This window comes from Coniosporium apollinis (assembly GCF_000281105.1).
Source record: "Coniosporium apollinis CBS 100218 chromosome Unknown supercont1.3, whole genome shotgun sequence".
Lineage (NCBI taxonomy): Eukaryota > Fungi > Ascomycota > Dothideomycetes > Coniosporium > Coniosporium apollinis.
The window spans coordinates 883,990-904,347 of record NW_006913265.1 but is presented as its reverse complement, the minus strand read 5'-3'; the positions used below and the strand labels follow the sequence as shown (position 1 = coordinate 904,347).

The 20,358-nt window shown below is 55.3% G+C and overlaps 6 protein-coding genes across 6 annotated transcripts; 4 read left to right on the top strand and 2 right to left on the bottom strand.

The window, feature by feature from the left end:
- Positions 1–950: 950 nt before the first annotated feature.
- On the bottom strand, positions 951–2,685 carry W97_01008 (uncharacterized protein; the record flags this gene model as incomplete). Its single annotated transcript, XM_007778918.1, has 2 exons — positions 951–2,243; positions 2,305–2,685. The coding sequence occupies 2 exons, from the start codon at positions 2,683–2,685 to the stop codon at positions 951–953; spliced, it is 1,674 nt and encodes a 557-aa protein (XP_007777108.1).
- Positions 2,686–3,128: 443 nt separating this feature from the next.
- Positions 3,129–5,974, top strand: W97_01007 (uncharacterized protein; the record flags this gene model as incomplete). The annotated part of the gene is made up of 4 exons (XM_007778917.1): positions 3,129–3,282; positions 3,345–3,985; positions 4,031–5,336; positions 5,409–5,974. 4 exons carry the CDS (start codon positions 3,129–3,131, stop codon positions 5,972–5,974), a joined length of 2,667 nt encoding a protein of 888 aa, XP_007777107.1.
- Positions 5,975–7,018: 1,044 nt separating this feature from the next.
- W97_01006 (uncharacterized protein) lies at positions 7,019–9,471 on the top strand (the record flags this gene model as incomplete). The annotated part of the gene is made up of 2 exons (XM_007778916.1): positions 7,019–7,081; positions 7,129–9,471. 2 exons carry the CDS (start codon positions 7,019–7,021, stop codon positions 9,469–9,471), a joined length of 2,406 nt encoding a protein of 801 aa, XP_007777106.1.
- A 1,614-nt stretch (positions 9,472–11,085) lies between these two features.
- On the top strand, positions 11,086–12,761 carry W97_01005 (uncharacterized protein; the record flags this gene model as incomplete). The annotated part of the gene is made up of 2 exons (XM_007778915.1): positions 11,086–11,777; positions 11,837–12,761. The coding sequence occupies 2 exons, from the start codon at positions 11,086–11,088 to the stop codon at positions 12,759–12,761; spliced, it is 1,617 nt and encodes a 538-aa protein (XP_007777105.1).
- A 583-nt stretch (positions 12,762–13,344) lies between these two features.
- On the top strand, positions 13,345–16,255 carry W97_01004 (protein SEY1; the record flags this gene model as incomplete). Its single annotated transcript, XM_007778914.1, has 4 exons — positions 13,345–13,529; positions 13,616–14,095; positions 14,160–15,904; positions 15,957–16,255. The coding sequence occupies 4 exons, from the start codon at positions 13,345–13,347 to the stop codon at positions 16,253–16,255; spliced, it is 2,709 nt and encodes a 902-aa protein (XP_007777104.1).
- A 223-nt stretch (positions 16,256–16,478) lies between these two features.
- Positions 16,479–17,213, bottom strand: W97_01003 (uncharacterized protein; the record flags this gene model as incomplete). Its single annotated transcript, XM_007778913.1, has 1 exon — positions 16,479–17,213. One exon carries the CDS (start codon positions 17,211–17,213, stop codon positions 16,479–16,481), a length of 735 nt encoding a protein of 244 aa, XP_007777103.1.
- Between the last annotated feature and the right edge of the window lie 3,145 nt (positions 17,214–20,358).

Here is a 20,358-nt window from a genome sequence, read left to right as displayed (position 1 = left end):
ACACGAAGCTCGGAGGCTTCAAGACACGGGGTGATATATGAACAGATAGAACAAGGTTGACAGTGGATTGAGACCAATTTAAGCAAGATAGTGCGAAGATTGAGGCAGGAATAGAGCCTTGTGACTATGAGGGACCCCCCAGACCTACCATGGTTCAACCACACATCGTATCATCATGGATTTCAAGCTCGAAGTTTGCTTGTCAGTCTGTCCGGAGGGCTGTACTCGCGAGGCACACCGTAAGGCGAACTACCTTAGGCTAACCCGGTAAGCGAGCGCTGGCTCTCGAGATGTTACCAAGGCAGGCACATGGGTGACAGAAATCGTCGTACTCCCAAATCACCAAAATCTACTAAATTCACCGTATTTCCCAATGATCTTTACTCTGGCCTTTCCACCTCTAGTGACGGCTTGAGCACACTCATGAGGCAGTGTACACTGCCTTACGCCCGAAGATCTACCTGCCCCATCAGCATGCCCCGTTAGTAGGTCGTTCAACGTTTTTCGAGTCCGGCGACTTTCATCACTTGGGTGGCTGGTTACCTACTCAGGCCGCGTGCAGGTCCACTTTGTGAATGAAGCTATCTAAAGAGTTCGGCCTCGGCGTGAGTTTCACTGCCCTGATCCTGCAGGACAAAGAGCGGACAAGTCATTTGATGCGCCTTGATGCACCTGCTGGGCGTGGGCTTGCAAGGCTGGAGTGGCGCAGTTGAACTCGAATGGCGCTACTGCATTGTCCCGCAGGACATCAAGGCTTGGTGTTTCTGCGATGCGGAGTCTACTGCCTTACCCTTTTGCCCTTTCGCAAGCGTTGTACTCTATTTCGATAGTACAGCAAGTGTTCTCACACGAGTGGTCTTATGGATGTTCGGAGCTTCCATCTATATACAGCCTTAGATACACGCCAATTACATGCATGCCAAGCAACACGCAAACGTTCTATATGCCACCTACGACGCAGGAGCCCCCGGACTCATGCTGATATCTCTATCCGTCCATGTAGCCTCCTGTTTCGTACCCGGCGGGAGCCAGCCCCCACCAGTAGGGCTACCATTCCGCGGCCGCCCTGGTCCCGCATCGTCGCTCCGCTTCTCCAAGCCGTGCAAGGAGCCATGCAAGTAGCCGTTCGCGTACGGCTGCGGTGCAGCCATGACGGCAGGACTCTGGACAAACACAGCTGCACCGCCCAGGTTATCCGTCGTGAGCGGCAGAAGCGCGTCCCGGCTCTGCGTCTGCAGCATGCGAGCCCTCCGATCCGCCTTAGCAGCATCACTGACCCGATCGTAGAGATATAAGCCCAGGAACGTGAGACCGATGCCGACGCCTTGGAAAGTGGTCATCTTGTTGCCGAACCACACGATCGCGAAGGAGATGACGAAGACCCTCTTGATCAGACTCGCAACCGAGTAGGTGACTGGTGAGACCATAGAGAGCAGCACGAACGCAACGAGGTTCTGGCCAAAGTGAAACGTGCCGTTGAAGATGAATTCTAAGGCAAGGCGTCCGTGGTCAAGCGAACCGGGCCGCCCGGATAGGTCGACGGAGGCGTCGTGTAGGAAGTCGGCGATGAGTGTGAAGCCTTCTGACCATAGCCATAGAGGTGCTGTGAGTAGGAATGCTAGGCCAGAGGAGTAGCAGAGTAGGTTCAGCTTGTCCGGTTTGCGGTTTTTGATGCCATGCCGCCCATCTGCTTCCGCCTGCGCAGCTTCGTTGAAGAGCTTCTTTGAGACGATGTTCTGGGTCACGAACAGTAGAGCGCTGCCGAATGCACAGAGCAGGCCGATAAAGTTCCCTGAGAAGTTTGCGGAGCAGGCCATAACTACGCCTAAGGTAAGTGGGATCAGGGAGAGGTATGTGGCACCGGAGTAACGGATGCCAAAAAAGAAGCGGTAGGCAAGGACGGTGAGGAGTGGTGAGAGCCCCTTTATAGTGTGGACTAGAGATACGGGTATGCGAGACATTGCGTCAGAACTGAGGATATGGCCACCGATCTGGAACGCAGTCAAGGGAAGAGTAGTAAGGATAAGGTCCCGACTTGGAGGGCGGATGCCGTACTTTAGCGCTGGTATGGCGGTCTTCAGCCGTGGATACAGACGGGACAGCCATGCTAAGAAGATACACCAGGATGAAACGAACGCAAATTGGACGAGCGTAAGGGTCACAGGTCTCGGGAGTGCGGTCAGGATGGCCTTGGAGGAGGTGTTGGACAGTATAGACGTCGCGTACCAGATGCCGCAAAGTAACTGGGCCCTTGATCAGCAAATAAGACACTGAATGGCGCATGCACGCCTATACTCAACATACAATGAGCCTTGGAGATACAGGTGCCTTCAGGGCATCCGCTATCTCATGAGCGCTTGCGCTGACACTTTCATGCCGTGTCCTGATCGTCCTGATCGCTTCACTTAGGCTCTTTTGCCGTCCATGTCTGGTGCCTCCGACTGGTGATATCCCATTGGCCCATCCTGACCTTATCTCCTTGCGGGGCTGCCACTGCTCGCCATATGCCGTGCCGTTGGGTATGGAGCCAGCTCGTCCTGGACTGACCATCCCAGAAGTTGCTCGTACGGAATCTTCTTCGTGGTGTGTTGGAAGGTAGTCTGGCTGAAAAGCTGGAAACTTGAACGTCTCTGTTGCCGCGACTGGAGGTTGTGCTTCCATCACAGTCAACGTGGCTGATGCCATGTAGGAACTTCGGGAGGTTTCGAGCTCAGCTGCTCAAGCCATGAGTGTTGCCAGTCCGAGGAGCGCAGAGAGGTAGTATCCGAGTCTCCTCTTAGGGCTGGGGTTCCGTAGTACGTTGCGTACCCAGAAAACCGAATATGGGTTATAGATAGGTTGGAAGCGATGGCGACACACTAGATAGCTGAAGGCACACCGAGGGACCGCGTATGAGGCTTACGGATATCAAATCGACTTCTTCGGGGAGGGAACTGGGAGTTCGCAGTGATACTGTAGTAGTTGAGGGCTGTTGGAGTTGACGATTGCGCACTCACCTGCATGCGGCTAAGTAAGGTTACCTACCGGCGCTAAAAATTTAAGCGCGTTGCGCTATCCCGGTCACAGCCCCAGCCTCACCTCAACTTCAATCGAGACGCATGTGGTGACGGAGCTGACCTTGCGGAACAATGTTTCTTTTTTGTGACTCTTTAATAGCGGCTGTATTCTATCTCATCCTCCTGGCACATGCCTTCGATGAGCAGAAGCCAGTGTTAACCGCAGAGACTCAAGAGCAACTTGCCTTCACCAGCACCTGGCAGGTCCTGGGGCCGTTCCAGATTGGTACACGAGGCATGCCTCCCATATCGACGAGTCGGTGGCCGCATTTGTTGACTCTTCTGCAGAGTCAGCATGGGGTGCCGACTCGCTCGAGCGTTTTGGCGGCTTCCGCAACCTCCAGTATAGCGATGAGGCTCAGTATCGAAGCTCACTGGCCCCAAACGGAATGGTGAATTGGTCTCTTCTGAGCGGAGAAAACATCACATGCAGCAGCTTTGGCGCTCGGATTTCACTTCGAGTGGGGTTTCCGCACGTGGACTGGACATTCTTCCAGCAAGTCTATGGCTGGGCCGCGCTGCAGTACCAAGCTTGGGCGCGTGGAGAAATCATCGTGACCGGACCGAAGCCAAGAGCTGTGATCTTTTATACAGATCACCTATTGGAGTATTGGATAGATGACGAGCTTTATTTTGGAGGCGACTCCTATGCTTACCGCAAGGCACCCCCAGTGATACATCTCAACCCTGGGCGGCACCGAGTTGATGTGCGTCTCGTGCGCGATGTACGGGCAATGGGTGGTCTGGGTGAACCTACGATACAGGTAGACCTCGAACTCCGAACCGTATCAGGAGATTTGGAAGTTGCACGAGAGGAGATTTTGACTGCAGACGTGGTCGATGGCAGCCTGGCAAGTCCATTGGCTTCGATCGCACTTCGCAATAACGGCCACAATGCCATAGAGATTATTGAAGTTGCTGCAGCTGACGTACGTCGTTCCAGTACCTGAAGGCGAGTACGCTGACATGGACAGACTGCCACATCGACATCTCTACTTTCCGAGGAGCCACTGATCCTTGCGCCCGGACAAACTAGACCTATCGCTTTCAATATACTCGAATACAGCAAGGAAACGTCATCAATTGGAGTCCGAATCCATTATCGGTCAATAAGGGGTCCGGGAACAATTTACACACTGACAGGGTCTCAAAAGCTTCACCAACGCTCGGTTCATGAACCTCATAAGATTACCTTCCTCCATCCCGGCGGAATCGTATCGTACGCCATCCTCCGACCACCGTCAAGGAGGGCTAGCCACGAGCGCGGGCGAGATTCTTCTCTTCCTATTTTGTTGCAGTTGCATGGAGCGGGTCTTGAAGCGGAGAGTGATATCGTCGCGCATGCTCTTGATCCAGTGCCGGATCTGTGTGCATGGGTTCTTTTCCCCACTGGAGTAACCCCTTGGAGTAGTGATGATTGGCATGCTTGGGGCTTCGCGGACGTTCAAGCTGCTATCTCGGCAATACCGGCCTGGATAGAACGCAACGACTGGGGTGGCCCCGGAGCTGACGTTGACAGGTGGCTAGTCAGCGGTCACTCGAACGGTGGGCAAGGAACGTGGTACGCGCTTACGCATTACCCAGACAGTATCTTTGCAGCTGCGCCTGTGTCGGGGTACCTGTCAATTCAGAACTACGTGCCATACCAGCTTTGGCAGCCAATGGACCCTCGACGCCGTTCAGTCCTTGGTGCGTCGATGAACGGGTACCGTCATGAGCTGCTGGCCGAAAACGCAAAAGGGATACCAATTTTGCAACAGCATGGTAGTGACGATGATAACGTCCCTGCTTACCACTCCAGGCTTATGAGCCAGCTTTTACCCCTGGCTGGCTGGCATTCAACTTATGCTGAGCTCGCTGGCGAGGGGCATTGGTTTGATGGTGTGATGACTACAGAGCCTTTGCGTGATTTCTACGACAAGCATCTCGAAACGCCTGCCAGGGTATTACGTCCAAAGTGTTCAACATCAGAGAGCGCTGGGGATTTTCCACCGCCTTTCAGTCTCATCGTGGCAAACCCAGCGGATACGGGTTCCAAAGGCGGCGTGCAAGTAACACATCTGGATGATCCTGGCCAACTCGGCAGAGTCGATGTGTCGACTGACTGCGCGTCCCATTTCATGACAGTAACAACCTCGAATATTGTCGGCTTCTCGATCAAATCCCACGATCGTCATCTTTCCTTTTCAGTCGACAATCAGAAGATTCAGCAGACTAGCACGCAACTCCATGAGGATTGCCTTGAACTATGGAAGGACCATGACGGCCTGTGGCGAGTGCGTTGGACCTTAACACATATTCCAGAGCTTCACTCACACGAACAGATTACCACCACGGCGGAACCAGAGCCAGTGCTGGCTGTACGCAAAGGCCGACAGCTTGGAGCCCTCGAAGCCATCCTCCGCTCAATGGGCAGATTCACGATACGATATCATGACAACACGACGTACCGAACCGCGCTCCAGATAGCACGAAACCTGTATCAATACTTCTCTGCCGACTCTGGAATTGAATGCATGGACGTCCACTCGACCAACCAGCCAGGCAACATGATTACCGTAATGACAGGGATGGGATTATCCAAGTCTCTATTACACAGCTTCCCAATTGAGATTGTTGCGCATGGAGAGCTCTCTATCAGGGACAGCGATGGTCGACAGCGGCTGTATTCTGAGGATAAGCTCTCGGCGATCTTTCTGCGGCCCCTTCGAGATGAAGGGCTAGAGATGGTGATATGGGGAGCTGATGCTGAAAGCGTAGCTGTAGCTGCACGTCTGGTTCCCATGCTTACCGGCGTTGGACAACCGGACTTTGTTGTTCTTAGCGATAGCAGCCGGTGGAGGGGTGCAGACGGTGCACTGGCGATGGGCTTCTTTGATCATGCATGGAATGTGTCGAAGTCGTCCTTCTTCTCGTGAAATCACACATAGGGCTGAGACGCGGTCACGTCTCGTCGTCACCTAATTTCCTGCTCTCTGATAACTAGGCTCGGCACGGCATGAAAACAACGCCAGACGCCCTGCTTTCTTCAACTCGCTACAACCTTCTGACTTCCTAGTAACCTCAGTTGCTCTCCAATTTGCTTCTACATTGCTCACAAGATTCTTGAGGCCCACGAGCGCCGTTTCGCTTATAGTGACTGCGGAAGCCACGGCCACGCCGCGTCACGTCCGAACTGCTCTGTTCTAAGAAGGCACTCACCAACGCGCTCGGCAACTTCCAACTTGACCACACTCTTGACCGCTGCTACCCAACCGACAAGCGGGGTGCCCTACCCGAATCTAATCAGGCTTCCCTCGGGTATCTTATTTGATCTGACCTCTTGCTTTCACTTGTCTTCCTTCTTCTGCACCACATCTACGGCAAACATCTATTGGGGACGAGCTCCAGCCTCAGCTCAGTGATCGCCCCCACGACAACACCACAGCGCGTGGGCAGTTCGCCTCCTTGTTTGTATCTTACGCGACATCTTCCAGTCCGCAACTTGCGGTAAGTTCAAACGCTCCTTGAGGCGCAAGGCTCAGCAAGGTGGATAACGTCCGGGGCCATTCAGTGCCGAGGACTATCAAGACTGTCAAGCCCTGCCTGTATACTCTCTTGATTCCACCGCCCAAGCCGACGCCGACTGTATCAGCTGCTGACTTCTTCTCACAGTCTTGTGCAGCAACTCTCAAAGCACACTTCCAACCTCACGCTGAAGTCATTCGGGCAGAACTCGAACAATGACCACCAACAGCTCTCCGACGCTGTTAAAGCATCAGCGTTCTACCCAGCTCCACTTTCAAGAACCCATTGCGCGAGGAAATTCACCGTCATCGCCCGACCACATCGTATGTCGCCCATCTTCACCTTCCTGCGGGTCTCGGAGTTCGAACGGTGAATATCAAGATGTCAACGTTAACCTCTCATAGGGAGTGAAGCGTCCAGGCTCGACGGTCCAGTACGAGCCAACGGTCCCTCTCATGACCTCCAAGCTTGGCAACCAACAACCTTCCCGGGCTGCCAGTCGTATCACTGCCTCCAAGGTCAGACTTTTCCATGACCCCACATGCAGTTTTACTAATCTGCCTAGAAGCCGAAACGGACCTCTTCCTCAGCCTACTCCCAGGAGAACATGGAGCATTCCCCAATGGACCAGCTCCTGGTCAAGCTCTCCGAGCAGCAAGCCTTGCTCGAGAGGCAGACGCAGGCCTTAACCACGCCGGATGCGGATAGGACCCAGGTCCTCTTGGAGAACGAAATAATGTTGTCAAGCGGGTCAGTTTCCGCTACCTCTCCCAACGAGAAGTACAATATTACACCAACCTCATCGGGCAATACTGGCTCAATCAGTGCGCCGGATGCGGCGGAAATGTTGCGTCTCAGAAAGGAGTTGGCGCATGCCAGAAGCAAGATAGCTCAGATGGATCAAGAGCTCTCCCAAAGCCGCATCACCAAGCATACGATGGATCAAGCAATCGGCCCGCCATCCGAAATCGACGTTCACGCTCGCGGCGAAGAGACCGAGCAAACGACCAGCCACCTCCAGATCGCCTTGAACGCATCCACCCGCCCAACCGCAACTCGTCATGATAGCTGGCCGCTGCACCAGCAAGATGCTCGCTCTGGTTCTAGCGATGGCCTTTCTGACGAAGCCTTCAACCGCACTCACGGTGCCTGGCTCAACAACGCTCGACCGCCCTATGGTTTGAGGGGTGGTGACCGTCAGCCAACTCTGCCGAACCCTTCGCCCCCGACTCACGATTGGAACGCCGTCGGCACGCATTCCCTGTACAACGGAGGCGTGGGTCAAACCATGAACCCACAGGCATTTGCACCTATCTCGCAAATGCAACAGCAGCGTCCCATGTCCGGAAACCTTCGCATTGAAACATTCCGCAACAACAACAGCCCATTCGCGAACGAGCCTGCTCACTTTGCAGTGGATCAAGGCTTCCGCAGAAGCCATACCATCCCAAGCCGCCCTGCTTCGGTTGTTGGTGCTCACTTCAACGGAAGGGCTACGTATCCTTCCAGCGCGATGTCTACTGGGGCCATCGTTTACAGCCCATCAGTGACTCCACTGTCCTTCCAGTCCATGACTTCGTTTTCGCAGCAGCGTACGGAATATCAGCCACAGCCCATCGGGACACGTTTGTCCCCAACGGCTCAGGAGTTCGGCGTGGAACGTGAAGCCCCTACGCCTTGGAACAACCAGATGAGCGGCCTGTCGCATGGCTTTCCACGAGCCCGCGTTGATAGCGTACAGTCGACTGGCGACACCGCCGTCACGTACGTCCCACCCACCGAGCCAATGAACTATCGTCTTCTGCTCGACCGCAACATGACATGCAACTGGAAGTATATCGTCGACAAGATTGTTTGCAACAACGATCAGCAAGCCTCCATTTTCTTGCAGCAGAAGCTCAAGGTCGGCACCACTGAGCAGAAGTACGAAATCATCAACGCCATCATCGCCCAAGCCTTTCCTCTGATGATCAATCGTTTTGGAAATTTTCTCGTCCAGCGCTGCTTCGAGCACGGCACTCCTGAGCAGATCATTGCCATTGCCAATGCCATCCGTGGTAACACTTTGACGTTGAGCATGGATGCTTTCGGCTGCCATGTGGTTCAGAAGGCCTTCGATGCCGTACCAGAAGAGTACAAGGCTGTCATGGTCCACGAACTTCTCCGCCGTATCCCGGAGACAGTCATCCATCGCTATGCTTGTCACGTTTGGCAGAAGCTGTTTGAGCTCCGTTGGTCCGATTCCCCGCCGCAAATAATGAAGTACGTCAACGAATCGCTTCGCGGCATGTGGCACGAAGTTGCTCTTGGAGAGACTGGCAGTCTCGTGGTTCAGAACATCTTCGAGAACTGTCTCGAGGAAGACAAGCGTCCATGCATCAACGAAGTTCTTGCAAGCATCGATGTCATCGCACATGGCCAGTTTGGCAACTGGTGCATCCAACACATCTGCGAGCACGGCGCCCCAGCGGACCGCAGCCGTGCCATCGACCACATCCTCCGTTTCGCGACTGAGTACAGCATGGATCAGTATGCTTCTAAGGTCATTGAGAAGTGTCTCAAGATCGGTGGCAATGACTTCATGGACCGCTATCTCGAGCGCATCTGCGAAGGCCGTCCTGACCGCCCTCGCATGCCACTGATTGATATCGCTGGCGACCAGTTCGGAAACTACCTCATGCAATACATCTTGACTCACGCTAATCCCCAGCACCGTGATATCGTATCGAACCACGTCCGCAAGCATATGGTCTCTCTGCGTGGCTCGAAGTACGGCTCCCGCGTCGCGTTGCTGTGCTGCAACCCCCAATTCACGACTAGACCTGGCCCCCCCGCCGGCATGCAGCTCAACCGCTACAACAGTAACCTCTCTGCCGGCCGCGGAGGCTTCCCAAACCCCTACCGCTAGGTGCACGCACGAATTGGCCATCGCTACGGTCATGACTGCTCCTCTCCAGCGTACTCGGCTCAAACACGATCTTTACTATGATCATTGATATGTCTCACCACATAAAGCTCATACCGCGGAGTGTTCTTGCATCTTGAGCTCTATGTTGTTCTGCTTTCCGCGTCGCTTTGGTTTAGCCTTGGACGCCAGCTTCAAAGTGTACCCGGATCATCCAAAACTACCTCTCAACGCTTGGCAAGAAAAACTCTCGATTCGCATCGCTTGGCCTATCGACACTGTCAAAGACCCAGAGTTTGGTACTACTATTCGCCCTGACTTCTCGAAGAATCTGACACAACACACTCGTTCTTACTCCGCCGGCTCATGCTTCTCTGGAACCCCGGCGCATCCTTCACAACGGCATCTGTTCGATCGCTACTTCTGTCAGCATCTTCCCTACCAGTTACGTCCAAGCTTCAACAAGGCCCTCTCTGCGCATCTGTCCAAGCACGGAGACTTTATACAGTCCGAAGGGCTGTTTTGGATTCTGTGGCGCTATCTCGATTGCTTGTACTGGCGACGCATCGCAACATCTCATTGTCAGTCAGCAAGGATCGGGTTGACTCGAATGGCAGCTAGCTTTCACCCATACTATCCCAGCATCGTCCACATCACGGCATATGTTTCCTTTCTTTTAGTTCTTGCTTTTCGATGTTGCTCATGGCTTTGTACAACAGGCGGGTGGTGGTTGCTTAAAACAGCACGGTGGTGGCTGCGTAATACGGCATGGTGACTCTTTACGTGCGATGCTTTGCTTCTCCAACTCAGCATAGCTTACAGATAGCATGATTAGTTTCCTGAATAAAAAGTGCTTTTCGCTCCAGTTTAGAAGTGCAAGCAACTATCAACCACTCCTGACTCTGCGGTTCTGTGCACCAACATAAATCTAACCATCAGCATATCATTCATACTCGGTGCTCCATCCTGCAACCGTCGCTGACTTTACGCTTTGAGGTAACGATGCAAACTTCCGGACTGGACTTCGAACGACTCCAAGTTGTCGTCTACAACACGCGGGGCTTGCCTCATTGAAGAAACCGTAAGCGGTGATGCAGGTAATATATGCCGTGCGGGGTCTAGCCCCATCTCTTACATCCCAGCAACGATTGGTTAAACACCAACCCCCATGGAGACAGCTTATCGCGCTCCAGCCCACGCCTTGCTAGCCACAGCCATGGCGCCGGTCTCGTGTGTCAAGCCCATACCGAGGATGCGATTCTGGGGGAGCCAGGGCCCTGCCCTTGCCAGTCACTACTCGAGACCTCTGCTCTCAAGCTTCACGGTATCGCTGTAGAACAGCTGAGGACGACGGTCGCGGTACCATCAAGATAGAGAGATGTAAGTGCAGCTTCCACTCAGAGTCTTAACATGTCAACGCGCAACAAGAGCTGGACCCGTTTCGTGACAAGGCTGTTTGGCCGGCGCGCGCAAAGCTACAGATGGAGCTTACAGCAGTTACGCTACCTCGCACTATATACGCCTGCTACAATGCGAGAGGAATGAGCCTGACAACATGAACAGCCCGCGTCCTCATACCCACGCCCAATCTACGTCCTCTACATCCCACCTCCAGCGATGCGGAAGCGCTCCTCCGCAGAAGGCGGCCGTCATGGCCATGTTGACGCCGGTGCCGACGCTGCCCTGGCGAAGATGGGCTACAAGTCCGAGCTGCCACGAAACCTCAGCATGTTCAGCGTGCTGGGACTCTCCTTCGCCATCATGGCGGTGCCCTTCGGTCTCTCCACCACCATGTACATCACCCTGACCGACGGACAAGCCGTAAGCGTGCTCTGGGGTTGGGTGGTCGTGTCCCTGATCTCCCTCTGCATCGCCGCGTCTCTGGCCGAGATCTGCGCCGTCTACCCTACGGCAGGAGGCGTGTACTACTGGTCAGCGATGTTGGCGACGAGGGAGTGGGCGCCCATGGCGAGCTGGGTAACAGGGTGGTTGACCCTGGTGGGCAATTGGACGGTCACGCTCTCGATCAACTTTGGCGGCGCGCAACTCCTCTTGTCGGCCATCGCTCTCTGGAATGAGGACTTTGTGCCGAACGCGTGGCAGACGGTGTTGACGTTCTGGGCTATCATGCTCATCTGCATGGCTGTGAACATCTTCGGCGCAAAGTATCTGGATATAATCAACAAGGTCTGCGTTTACTGGACTGGAGCGAGCGTTGTCATTATTATGATCACGCTCCTTGCAATGGCCGACGAGTATCGCAGCGCCGCTTTTGTCTTCGGTCATTATGACGATTCAGCTAGTGGCTGGTAAGCTCCTGCGTCCTTCTTTCATCGCTATTATAAGGCCCTACGCTGACTGGAATCAGGCCTACTGGCTGGGCATTCTTTGTCGGGCTTCTCCAAGCCGCATACACTCTGACTGGCTACGGCATGGTGGCAGCCATGTGCGAAGAGGTGCAAAATCCCGAGCGCGAAGTCCCCAAAGCGATCGTCCTCTCCGTCGCCGCAGCCGGCGTGACTGGTCTCATATACCTGATCCCGATCCTCTTCGTTCTTCCCCCTATCGAAATACTCCTCGACGTCGCAACCGGCCAGCCGATCCCCCTCGTCTTTAAGCTCGTAACCGGCAGCGCCGGCGGCGGCTTCGGCCTCCTCTTCCTCATCCTCGGCATCCTCTTCTTCGCCGGCATCGGCGCCCTGACGGCCGCCAGCAGATGCACGTACGCCTTCGCCCGCGACGGCGCCATCCCGGGGTCGAGACTCTGGAAGCAGGTCGACAAGCGCTTCGACATTCCGCTGTGGGGCCTCGTTCTGTCGACTACGGTCGACTGCCTCCTGGGCCTTATTTTCTTTGGCAGCTCGGCTGCGTTCTACTCGTTTACGGGCGTCGCGACTATCTGCCTCTCGACGTCGTACGGGCTGCCCATCCTGGTCAACATCATAAGAGGTAGGAAGATGGTGCGGCACTCAACGTTCTCGCTGGGGAAGTTCGGGTTCGCCATCAATATCCTGACGATCGTGTGGATCTGCTTCGCGGTCGTCATCTTCTGCATGCCGGTCGCGCTGCCGGTGGACGCGAGTACTATGAATTATGCGAGCGTCGTGTTCGCGGCGTTTGCGACTATCTCGGTGGTTTGGTACTTTGTGCGCGGTAGGAAGAGCTTCACGGGACCGCCGGTCCCGCATGATGTGGATCCGACGGAGATAGGTGTCATGAAGGGCGTGGAACCGCTGGGAATGGACACGGAGGCTGCGGGAGTGGGACACGGGGGCTACAGCAAGGGAGCGTAAGACGTGCGGAACTGTTCATGGGTTGGGAGGCGACTTGATGTTCAGCTGTGTGTAGTCGGGCTTTGGATACGACGCCCCTGATGTATCGTTTGGATACCATTGACAGATTACGCATATACTCTTTGTTCATTTTAAGTACCTCGTGCCTCTTGCAGCTTGTTGTCTGAAGCATCCTCCCCCAAGCAATCGTGCTGTGTCTTGTCCAAGTGACTTCCCTTCATAAATTACCTAGACGTATGTTACATACGATTAACCAATAGGGGTGCTGTTACGAAAGGAGAAGCTGAATAGGGGCCTCGGTGACGTCGATTTTGTCTCGCAAGTGCCACGTTCTGGGAGCGGCCGAGGTGAGCTTCCCTGCGCGAACGCAGGGATCCTTCCCACCGAGTCCTCCACGCCCCAGAAAGTGCCACGGTGCTCCGACCTGCCAACCAACGCCCAGAGCACGCCTCCCGTCCGCGGCGTGACCACCAACCACGTCCCTAATCTTACACCCTATTCCTGTTTTCCCGACCTTACGCAGTGCTTGTGCGCACCTGACGAGCCGTTTCATTTCCCTTGTCTGTATTGAATTTGCACCACCATGGCCGAACTCCAAATACCGAACGGTGACCGCACCGGCACCCGACCCAGTATCACCAACACCAAACAACATGCCTCCTCGCCCTCGGTAGTCATGAACGGCCACTTTGCGAGCGTGGGCGACGCGCCTAGTCGCGAGCAGTACGAGCATGGCATCCAGGTTGTGAATGAGAACAAGGAGTTCAAGTACGGGCAGTCGCTACTTTTGTGTTTTGGGCCCTTCGCAGGGCGATACGTGGGCTTGGAGTATACTGACATGCATTTCCTGGCAGTCATGACCTCTCTACCTATCTGGGCCTTGAGAGAATCATACCCGCCGGCTTCAACTACCACCTCATATCCGTCTTCGGCTCGCAGTCCACCGGCAAGTCGACGCTCCTGAACCACCTCTTTGGCACCGAGTTTGGTGTCATGAACGAAGCAGACAGGCGTCAGACAACGAAGGGTATATGGATGTCCATCAACAAGCGTGGTGCAATATCAGACGCCACCAACGGTGATGGCGCCGAAGTTCGGAAGACGGGGCGCATGGCGGACAACATCCTGATCATGGATGTTGAGGGCACGGATGGGAGGGAGAGAGGGGAGGATCAGGATTTCGAGCGGAAGAGCGCGCTGTTTGCGCTGGCGACGAGCGAGGTCCTGATCGTGAACATGTGGGAGACACAGGTGGGACTGTATCAGGGCGCGAACATGGGGCTGCTCAAGACAGTGTTTGAGGTCAACCTGCAGCTGTTTGTCAAAGGGAACAAGTGCGCCGACACAACATCCGCCGAAAGGTCTAGAGATGAGGGCAGAGGCTAATAAAGGCTACAGGAACATCCCCCGCTCCCTCCTCTTCTTCGTCCTCCGCGACAGCATAGGCACAACACCGCTCTCCAACCTCCGCCAAACCATCCTGAAGGACCTTTCCAACATCTGGACCTCGATATCCAAACCCGAAGGTCTGGAGCAGTCAAGGATTGAAGACTACTTCGACTTCGCCTTCGTCGCGCTACCACACAAGGTTCTACAAGCGGACAAGTTCGTTTCCGACATCGAGAAGCTCAGCACACGGTTTAGGGGAGGCTACAAAGACCCCAAGACCAGCGGTCTCCTGAACGAAGAGGACCAACCCGTGTTTCTGCCCGAATACCACCGGCGGATCCCAGCCGACGGCTTCCCAGTCTACGCAGAAGGCGTCTGGGATCAGATAGTCAACAACAAAGACCTCGACCTCCCCACGCAGCAAGAGCTGCTGGCCCAGTTCCGCTGCGACGAAATAGCTCGCGAAGCGTTGATCATCTTCGACGAAGCCATCACACCGCTAGAAGAGAAGCAAGCCGCAGACATAACAGCCGGAACCCCCAAAGTCATCCCCGACTTAGGCAAAACAATGACCGCCGCCCGCGCCAGCGTCCTCAAGAACTTCGAAACAGAAGCCAGCCGCTACCACAAAGGCGTCTACACGCGCAAGCGCGCCGAGCTCGAAACCAAAGTCGACGCGCGCCTCAAAGCGCTCTTCAAAGGCCAGCTCAGCGCCGCGCACAAGTCCGGCGTCTCCGCCTTCACCGACGCCGTCAGCGCAGCCGTCAAGGCCGGGCAAAAGAAAGGCGCAAGCTACGACTTCGCCTCCATCGTCGAGTCCGAAAAGCAAAAGGCTATTGCCCGCTTCGAGGAGACCGCTCGAGCGGCAGCAGTCGAAGGCGCCCCCTGGAGCGACCACAAGCAGGAACTGAACCTCTACCGCAAAGACCTGGACGAGGTCGCATCCCGGCTCCGCAAAGAGGAAATGCGCCGCCTCGCCACGCGCGTCGAGCGCTGGGTCCGCTCGCGGCTTGGCGAGTCCGTCGGGCTGGAATTCAACAAGCTGGGTTCCGGTCGCGGAGGCTCCGGTGCGCCCGAGCACGGCGAGAAGCCGGCAAGCGAAAAGGACCTCTGGGACCGCATCTGGGCCGTCTTCACCGAGACGGTCGAGCACGCGGAGGCGCGCTTTACAGAGCGTGCGCGCAGCTTCGACGCCTCTCCCGAGGAAGTCGAGGTGGGGATTTGGAGGCTCAGACGTAAGAGCTGGGGCGCGCTGCGCAGCAAGATCGATGAGGAGGTCATGGAGGGGAATCTGCTGCTGAAGTTGCGCGAGAACTTCGAGGATAAGTTCCGCTATGATGCGGACGGGGTACCGAGGATTTGGAGGCCGACGGATGATATCGAGGGCGTGTATACACGCGCGAGGGAGTCGACGCTGCAGCTCATTCCGCTACTGGCGAGGTTTAGGCTTGCGAGGACGAGCGCGCCGCCCCCGCTTGATGCGTGGATCGGGACCCCCCCGGCGAGTGTGCAGCCGGCGGATGAGGAGGACATGGCACCCATTGGCGGCGTGGATGAAGAGGAGGGGAAGAGTTTGGAGGAGGAGATGACGGTGCTCGGGGATGCGAAGCAGGCGGATCTGAGTGCGAGATTCAAGAAGATGGCGGACGCGGTGTATGTCGAGGCGAAGCGGGGCGCGATTGGGGGCGTCACGCAGGTGCCGCTGTACTTCTATGCGCTGTTGCTGGCGCTCGGGTGGAATGAGATCGTTGCTGGTGAGTCCTTTTCTTCCTCATCTGTGTCTCATACGGTTACTGACTGCGGCAGTCCTACGCAATCCGGTCTACTTCATCTTCCTCATCCTTGCGGGTATCGGCGCATACGTCACCTACTCCCTCAATCTCTGGGGTCCGATGTTCCACATGGCAAATGCCGCGAGTGCACAGGGTCTTGAGATTGGCAAGCAGCGGCTCCGCGAGTTTCTGGAGTCGTCGGACACCGGCCGTCAGGCTGTAGCGATGTCGGGCTCGAGCTACGGCAGGGAGGACGGCGGGATCAGGATGGATAAGCTCAACGGACACGGCAAGAAGGCCCCGGTTGACGAGGATGATGTTGATGAGATATGAAGTCAGCTGGGTTTGAGCGGCTTGGTGTCTCTAGCGGTTTTTGTTATTCATTCTTAACACTACGAGCGAGTACGTGTGCGACTCAGCACCTGAATAGAGTATAAGCACCTTCGGAAGACAACTCATCTCCTAAATTTAAAGTCGGCCACCCATGACATGGCCGCCCCTCTTCCGCACAGAATGCGCGTATCCATTGCCATCACCAGCCCGTCCCACCAACGCCTCAGAACTTCCTAAACCCCTTTCCCCCCGTCGTCATATCCACCTGCATCTCCCGATGCGCCTCGCTCTGTCTCCACGCCCCACTCGCGTCCAGCACCTCCTCGGTCCCAAACCTCCGCACGCACCAATCCAACATCCCACGGATCTCCCTCCCCGAAACCTCTTCCAACTCCCGCTTATCCCCCTCTCCATCCCGCTTGAGCTTCTGCACCGCATCCACGAACTCCAGCGCTCTACGCAACGCCGCCCCACCCCTCCGAGGCCCCTTGGTCGTCTCGATCTCTTCTAGTTCATCCGCGTTCGAGGCCATTCCATCCCACTCGTCGTCGCCTTTGCCCCCACCGCTCCCTTTTCCGTCCCCCTCTTTCTTTACAGCTGGGGGCACATCCCCCCTCTCCCCCTCCTCACCCCAACACCACTCCACAGCCGCTGCGCCCGCACAATCCGCATACCAAGCCCTCGCATTGTCGTAATCTCCCTCAATGCGGTGCAACATAGCATGTAGCAGCATCCCCTCGAACGCGGGTGCGGCTTGCATCTTGCGGACTAGGAAGTGTGCGCTGGGGAGGTCGTGGTTCAGGAGGTGGAGGGAGGCTTCGAGAGTTGGGTGGAGGAGGAGGGAGGCGATTTGCGCGGTTAGGGCGGGGAGCCGGGAATGGCCTGGGGGTAGCAAGGGAGGGGGTATGGCGGAAAGCTGGGAACGGATTGACTGGAAGGTCGGCGGGTTGGAGGACATGGTGGGTGTAATCGAAGCTGGTAGATAGGTTGGGTGATGATAGAGGAAGGATATAGCTAAGAGGATGGTGGAGGTTGTGCGGTGCTGGCGAGTTTTTGAGAGAGAGAGGAGGAAGAAGGGACGGTATAAGTGCGAAGATAGAGAATGCAAAGTTTTGTTGCTTGTATGGACGTGTGGGCGTGTACCTGCATCTACTATTTACCTGTACGAAACGAGCGATCAAGACGTCATGATTTATGTGAACTTGCAAACGGATCACGCACGGATTGATTTGAAACAGTTCCAATAGGTGCTTGCTTTTGAAACATTTGGGAACAGCTCGAGATGTATGTAACTACTCGCCGAGACTTGCATTTTGTTTGTTCAGAGATGCAGGCTGCTGTTGCGGGAAGTGTCGTTACATCCAGGAACTGGGAGTAGTCACGTGAAGAAACATCATCACACTACAATCTCTCTCTAGTATCTCCATCGATGCAATTAGTGGTCAAGATAGCCTTTGTGCTATGGATGCTATCACTAGTCCAGCATCCGGCCATGCGTAAATGTGCGACACCCAAGGGTAGAAAGAAGTTCAAGTACGACTGTCCCTTATTCTCAGAAAGAAGCCTATTAGAACGTAGCCGTCTCCACTGCAGCTCACAGTCAGGATGTCTCCGTTGACTCTTTTTGCCAGTTGGAGGCTTGCAGCTCGAGGCAGCGCCACTGCTCTTGACCACTATGCAGCGAGTTACAGTTCTGTTTGCCTTTGCCTTAGCCATGACTAGATAGGAGACCTCCGGCTTGAAGCAGTTCACACGCTGCTTTGTCAGGAGCAGTTCTTCCTTGAGGTCTTCAGCTTCTTCAGTTGAGTTCTTGCTCTTGGTCGCCGCCCCCAGGAGGCACAGGAAGCCATTCCCACCATCTAGGCCTCACTTGAGGTCCTGCAATACTGGCTTGTTAGGGTTGCGACGTTATCAAGGCGCATGGCTGCGCATAAACTTTGAAGATTCGCATCCGCTGTTAGTCCGCAACCGTTATAGTGTCCAGAGCATTTCTCAGATGTTCCGTTGCGCACTGGGTTAGCCACATGTATGCCTTCACGCACAGCCCAGAGGACTTTTGACCTCGAGGACGATATACTGTTTACTTGGTGAATGCCACACACGCTGAACCGATAACAATGAAAAATGGCGCCAGAAACACGTCCGCCTCGCGCCTGAAAGCAGTGATAAGCTTGACCGCGACCGAAGAAAGCGCTCGGTGACAGTCGGTACAGACGAGCTGCCCGTCAAATTGCGACAACACAGCAAAAACAGTAGTGACTGGGTTTGATATCCGAAGGAGAGCTGTTATGAAATCTCTCAGAGATGTGTCAGGCCATATCTATTCCGGAAGATCGCGTCAACCGGTGACGAACTCCACACTTGTTCTATACTCGGCGCAATGCGCCTGGTTTACTCGCTCCAGCTGCAATAGGCTGCACTGCCTGTAGTAAACTGCTCTTGTCTGACAACGACTAGGAAGACCACGACCTTGTCCCATGGCCCCTACATGAGTTTGTAGTGCTGGATACGACCATGGGCAGCCTCAAGACGTGTCATTGTGCAGGCAAAAGCGTCCTCGCTTGATGAAGAGGTAGAGCAGCTAAACCCATGAGAGGTACTCGTATGGTTGTGGATTATACTCATCGTTGAAAGTCGCCCTTGTCTTCAGTTATTTGCAGACAGGTGTAGAGAGTGTAAAGGAGCAAAGACTGAACAGAGTATGAGTATGTCCGAAATGCGGCATATCGGGTTCGATTCGATGTTGACTGTTAGGGAAGCTCGAGGAATGAGAGCAATGCTCTCGCATCACCTACGTTCAGCTTGCTTGAGAGCACGTGGAAGCCACCATTCCGAGTCTTGTCTCCCCAAGCAGCACATAATCTCCAGCCGTGTCAACTGGTTTTCATCTTCCCCTACGCCTGTTGATATCACGTCGGAGTAAGGTCTTGTCGAGCTCCACAATGTCGAAGAAACCACGTTCACGTCAGACGCTCGTATCCGTCTCAACACCAGGTCATCCACTCCCTGATCGACTCACACAAAGAACCCTCTTAAGATCAACGATGTCAATCCCCACTCGAGGCTGTCGTACTATTAACATACATTTTATGGCGATGGCAAGCTGTCCTGGCCGGCAAAGACGGCGCTGACTCAGTCACCCGGCGGAGCGCAGCAGTAGCGCGGACCAACGGTCGCCGATCGGACGCACGCAGCCGCCGTTGTGCAGCAGCAGCAGAACGTTGTACGGATCGGCCATCGTTCGCCAGTTGTTGCCGTGCTGTCTGAAGAGACGCTTGTGAGAGCGCATGAGATGCGGCGTTGGAGGACAACGAGTCAGGGACAGGGGGGAAGATGCATGCAAAGGTGTCCGTGCTGCGTTGGAATGCCTGGACCTGAACCGTGGGAGAGAAGGGCACCGCCGCTGGCCTGCGCGGGGCGTGATGGGTCACCGTGCTGCTGGCTATTGGCTTCCGTCAGCTGAGGCTGGCTGGTCGCGGGTTTAGCCCACAGAGGGCAGGGAGTTTCCTGGAACTCTGAAGCAGCATCAGCAGTCTTGACAGCTCATAGACGGCATACAAACTCGAGCAGCCGTTCATGCTCTATGTTTCCTCGCGCAAAGAAGCTTTAGTCACATCCGTTGTCACCAGCTGGTCTGGTAAAGTTCCCTCCAGATCCCTGGCAGGTGGAGCCGGGTAGTATGCGCCCGAGGCCGGGGACCGCGTCTTTCTGGCATTCGGAACGGTGCACACGGAAAGGATCAGCCCAGGCAAGCCAGGCACTTCCCAGGTTAGCTGGCGAGCTATCCATAAAGAGGCATGAGTGTGAGATGTGTGAGATCTCCCATTGGTCGAGCAGCTTGTCGTCCCAAGCCATCATGCGCCCGGTCCGCGTGTATCCCTGCAGATATCTGGCCGTTTATCATGCACTTCTCAGCCCACAATTGATCGTTCTGTCTCTAGTCCAGAGTCGGATGCAACTGCAGCATCGTCCTTTGAAGCTTCGATTGCGTGAACGTAAGCCGTGACCGTGTGGTGAGCGAAGGTGGACAGAAACCCGGGAGTGGAGAACGCAGGACAAGGGGCATCGATGTCGCTCAGCGGCTCTGCAGCAGGACAGGCCTG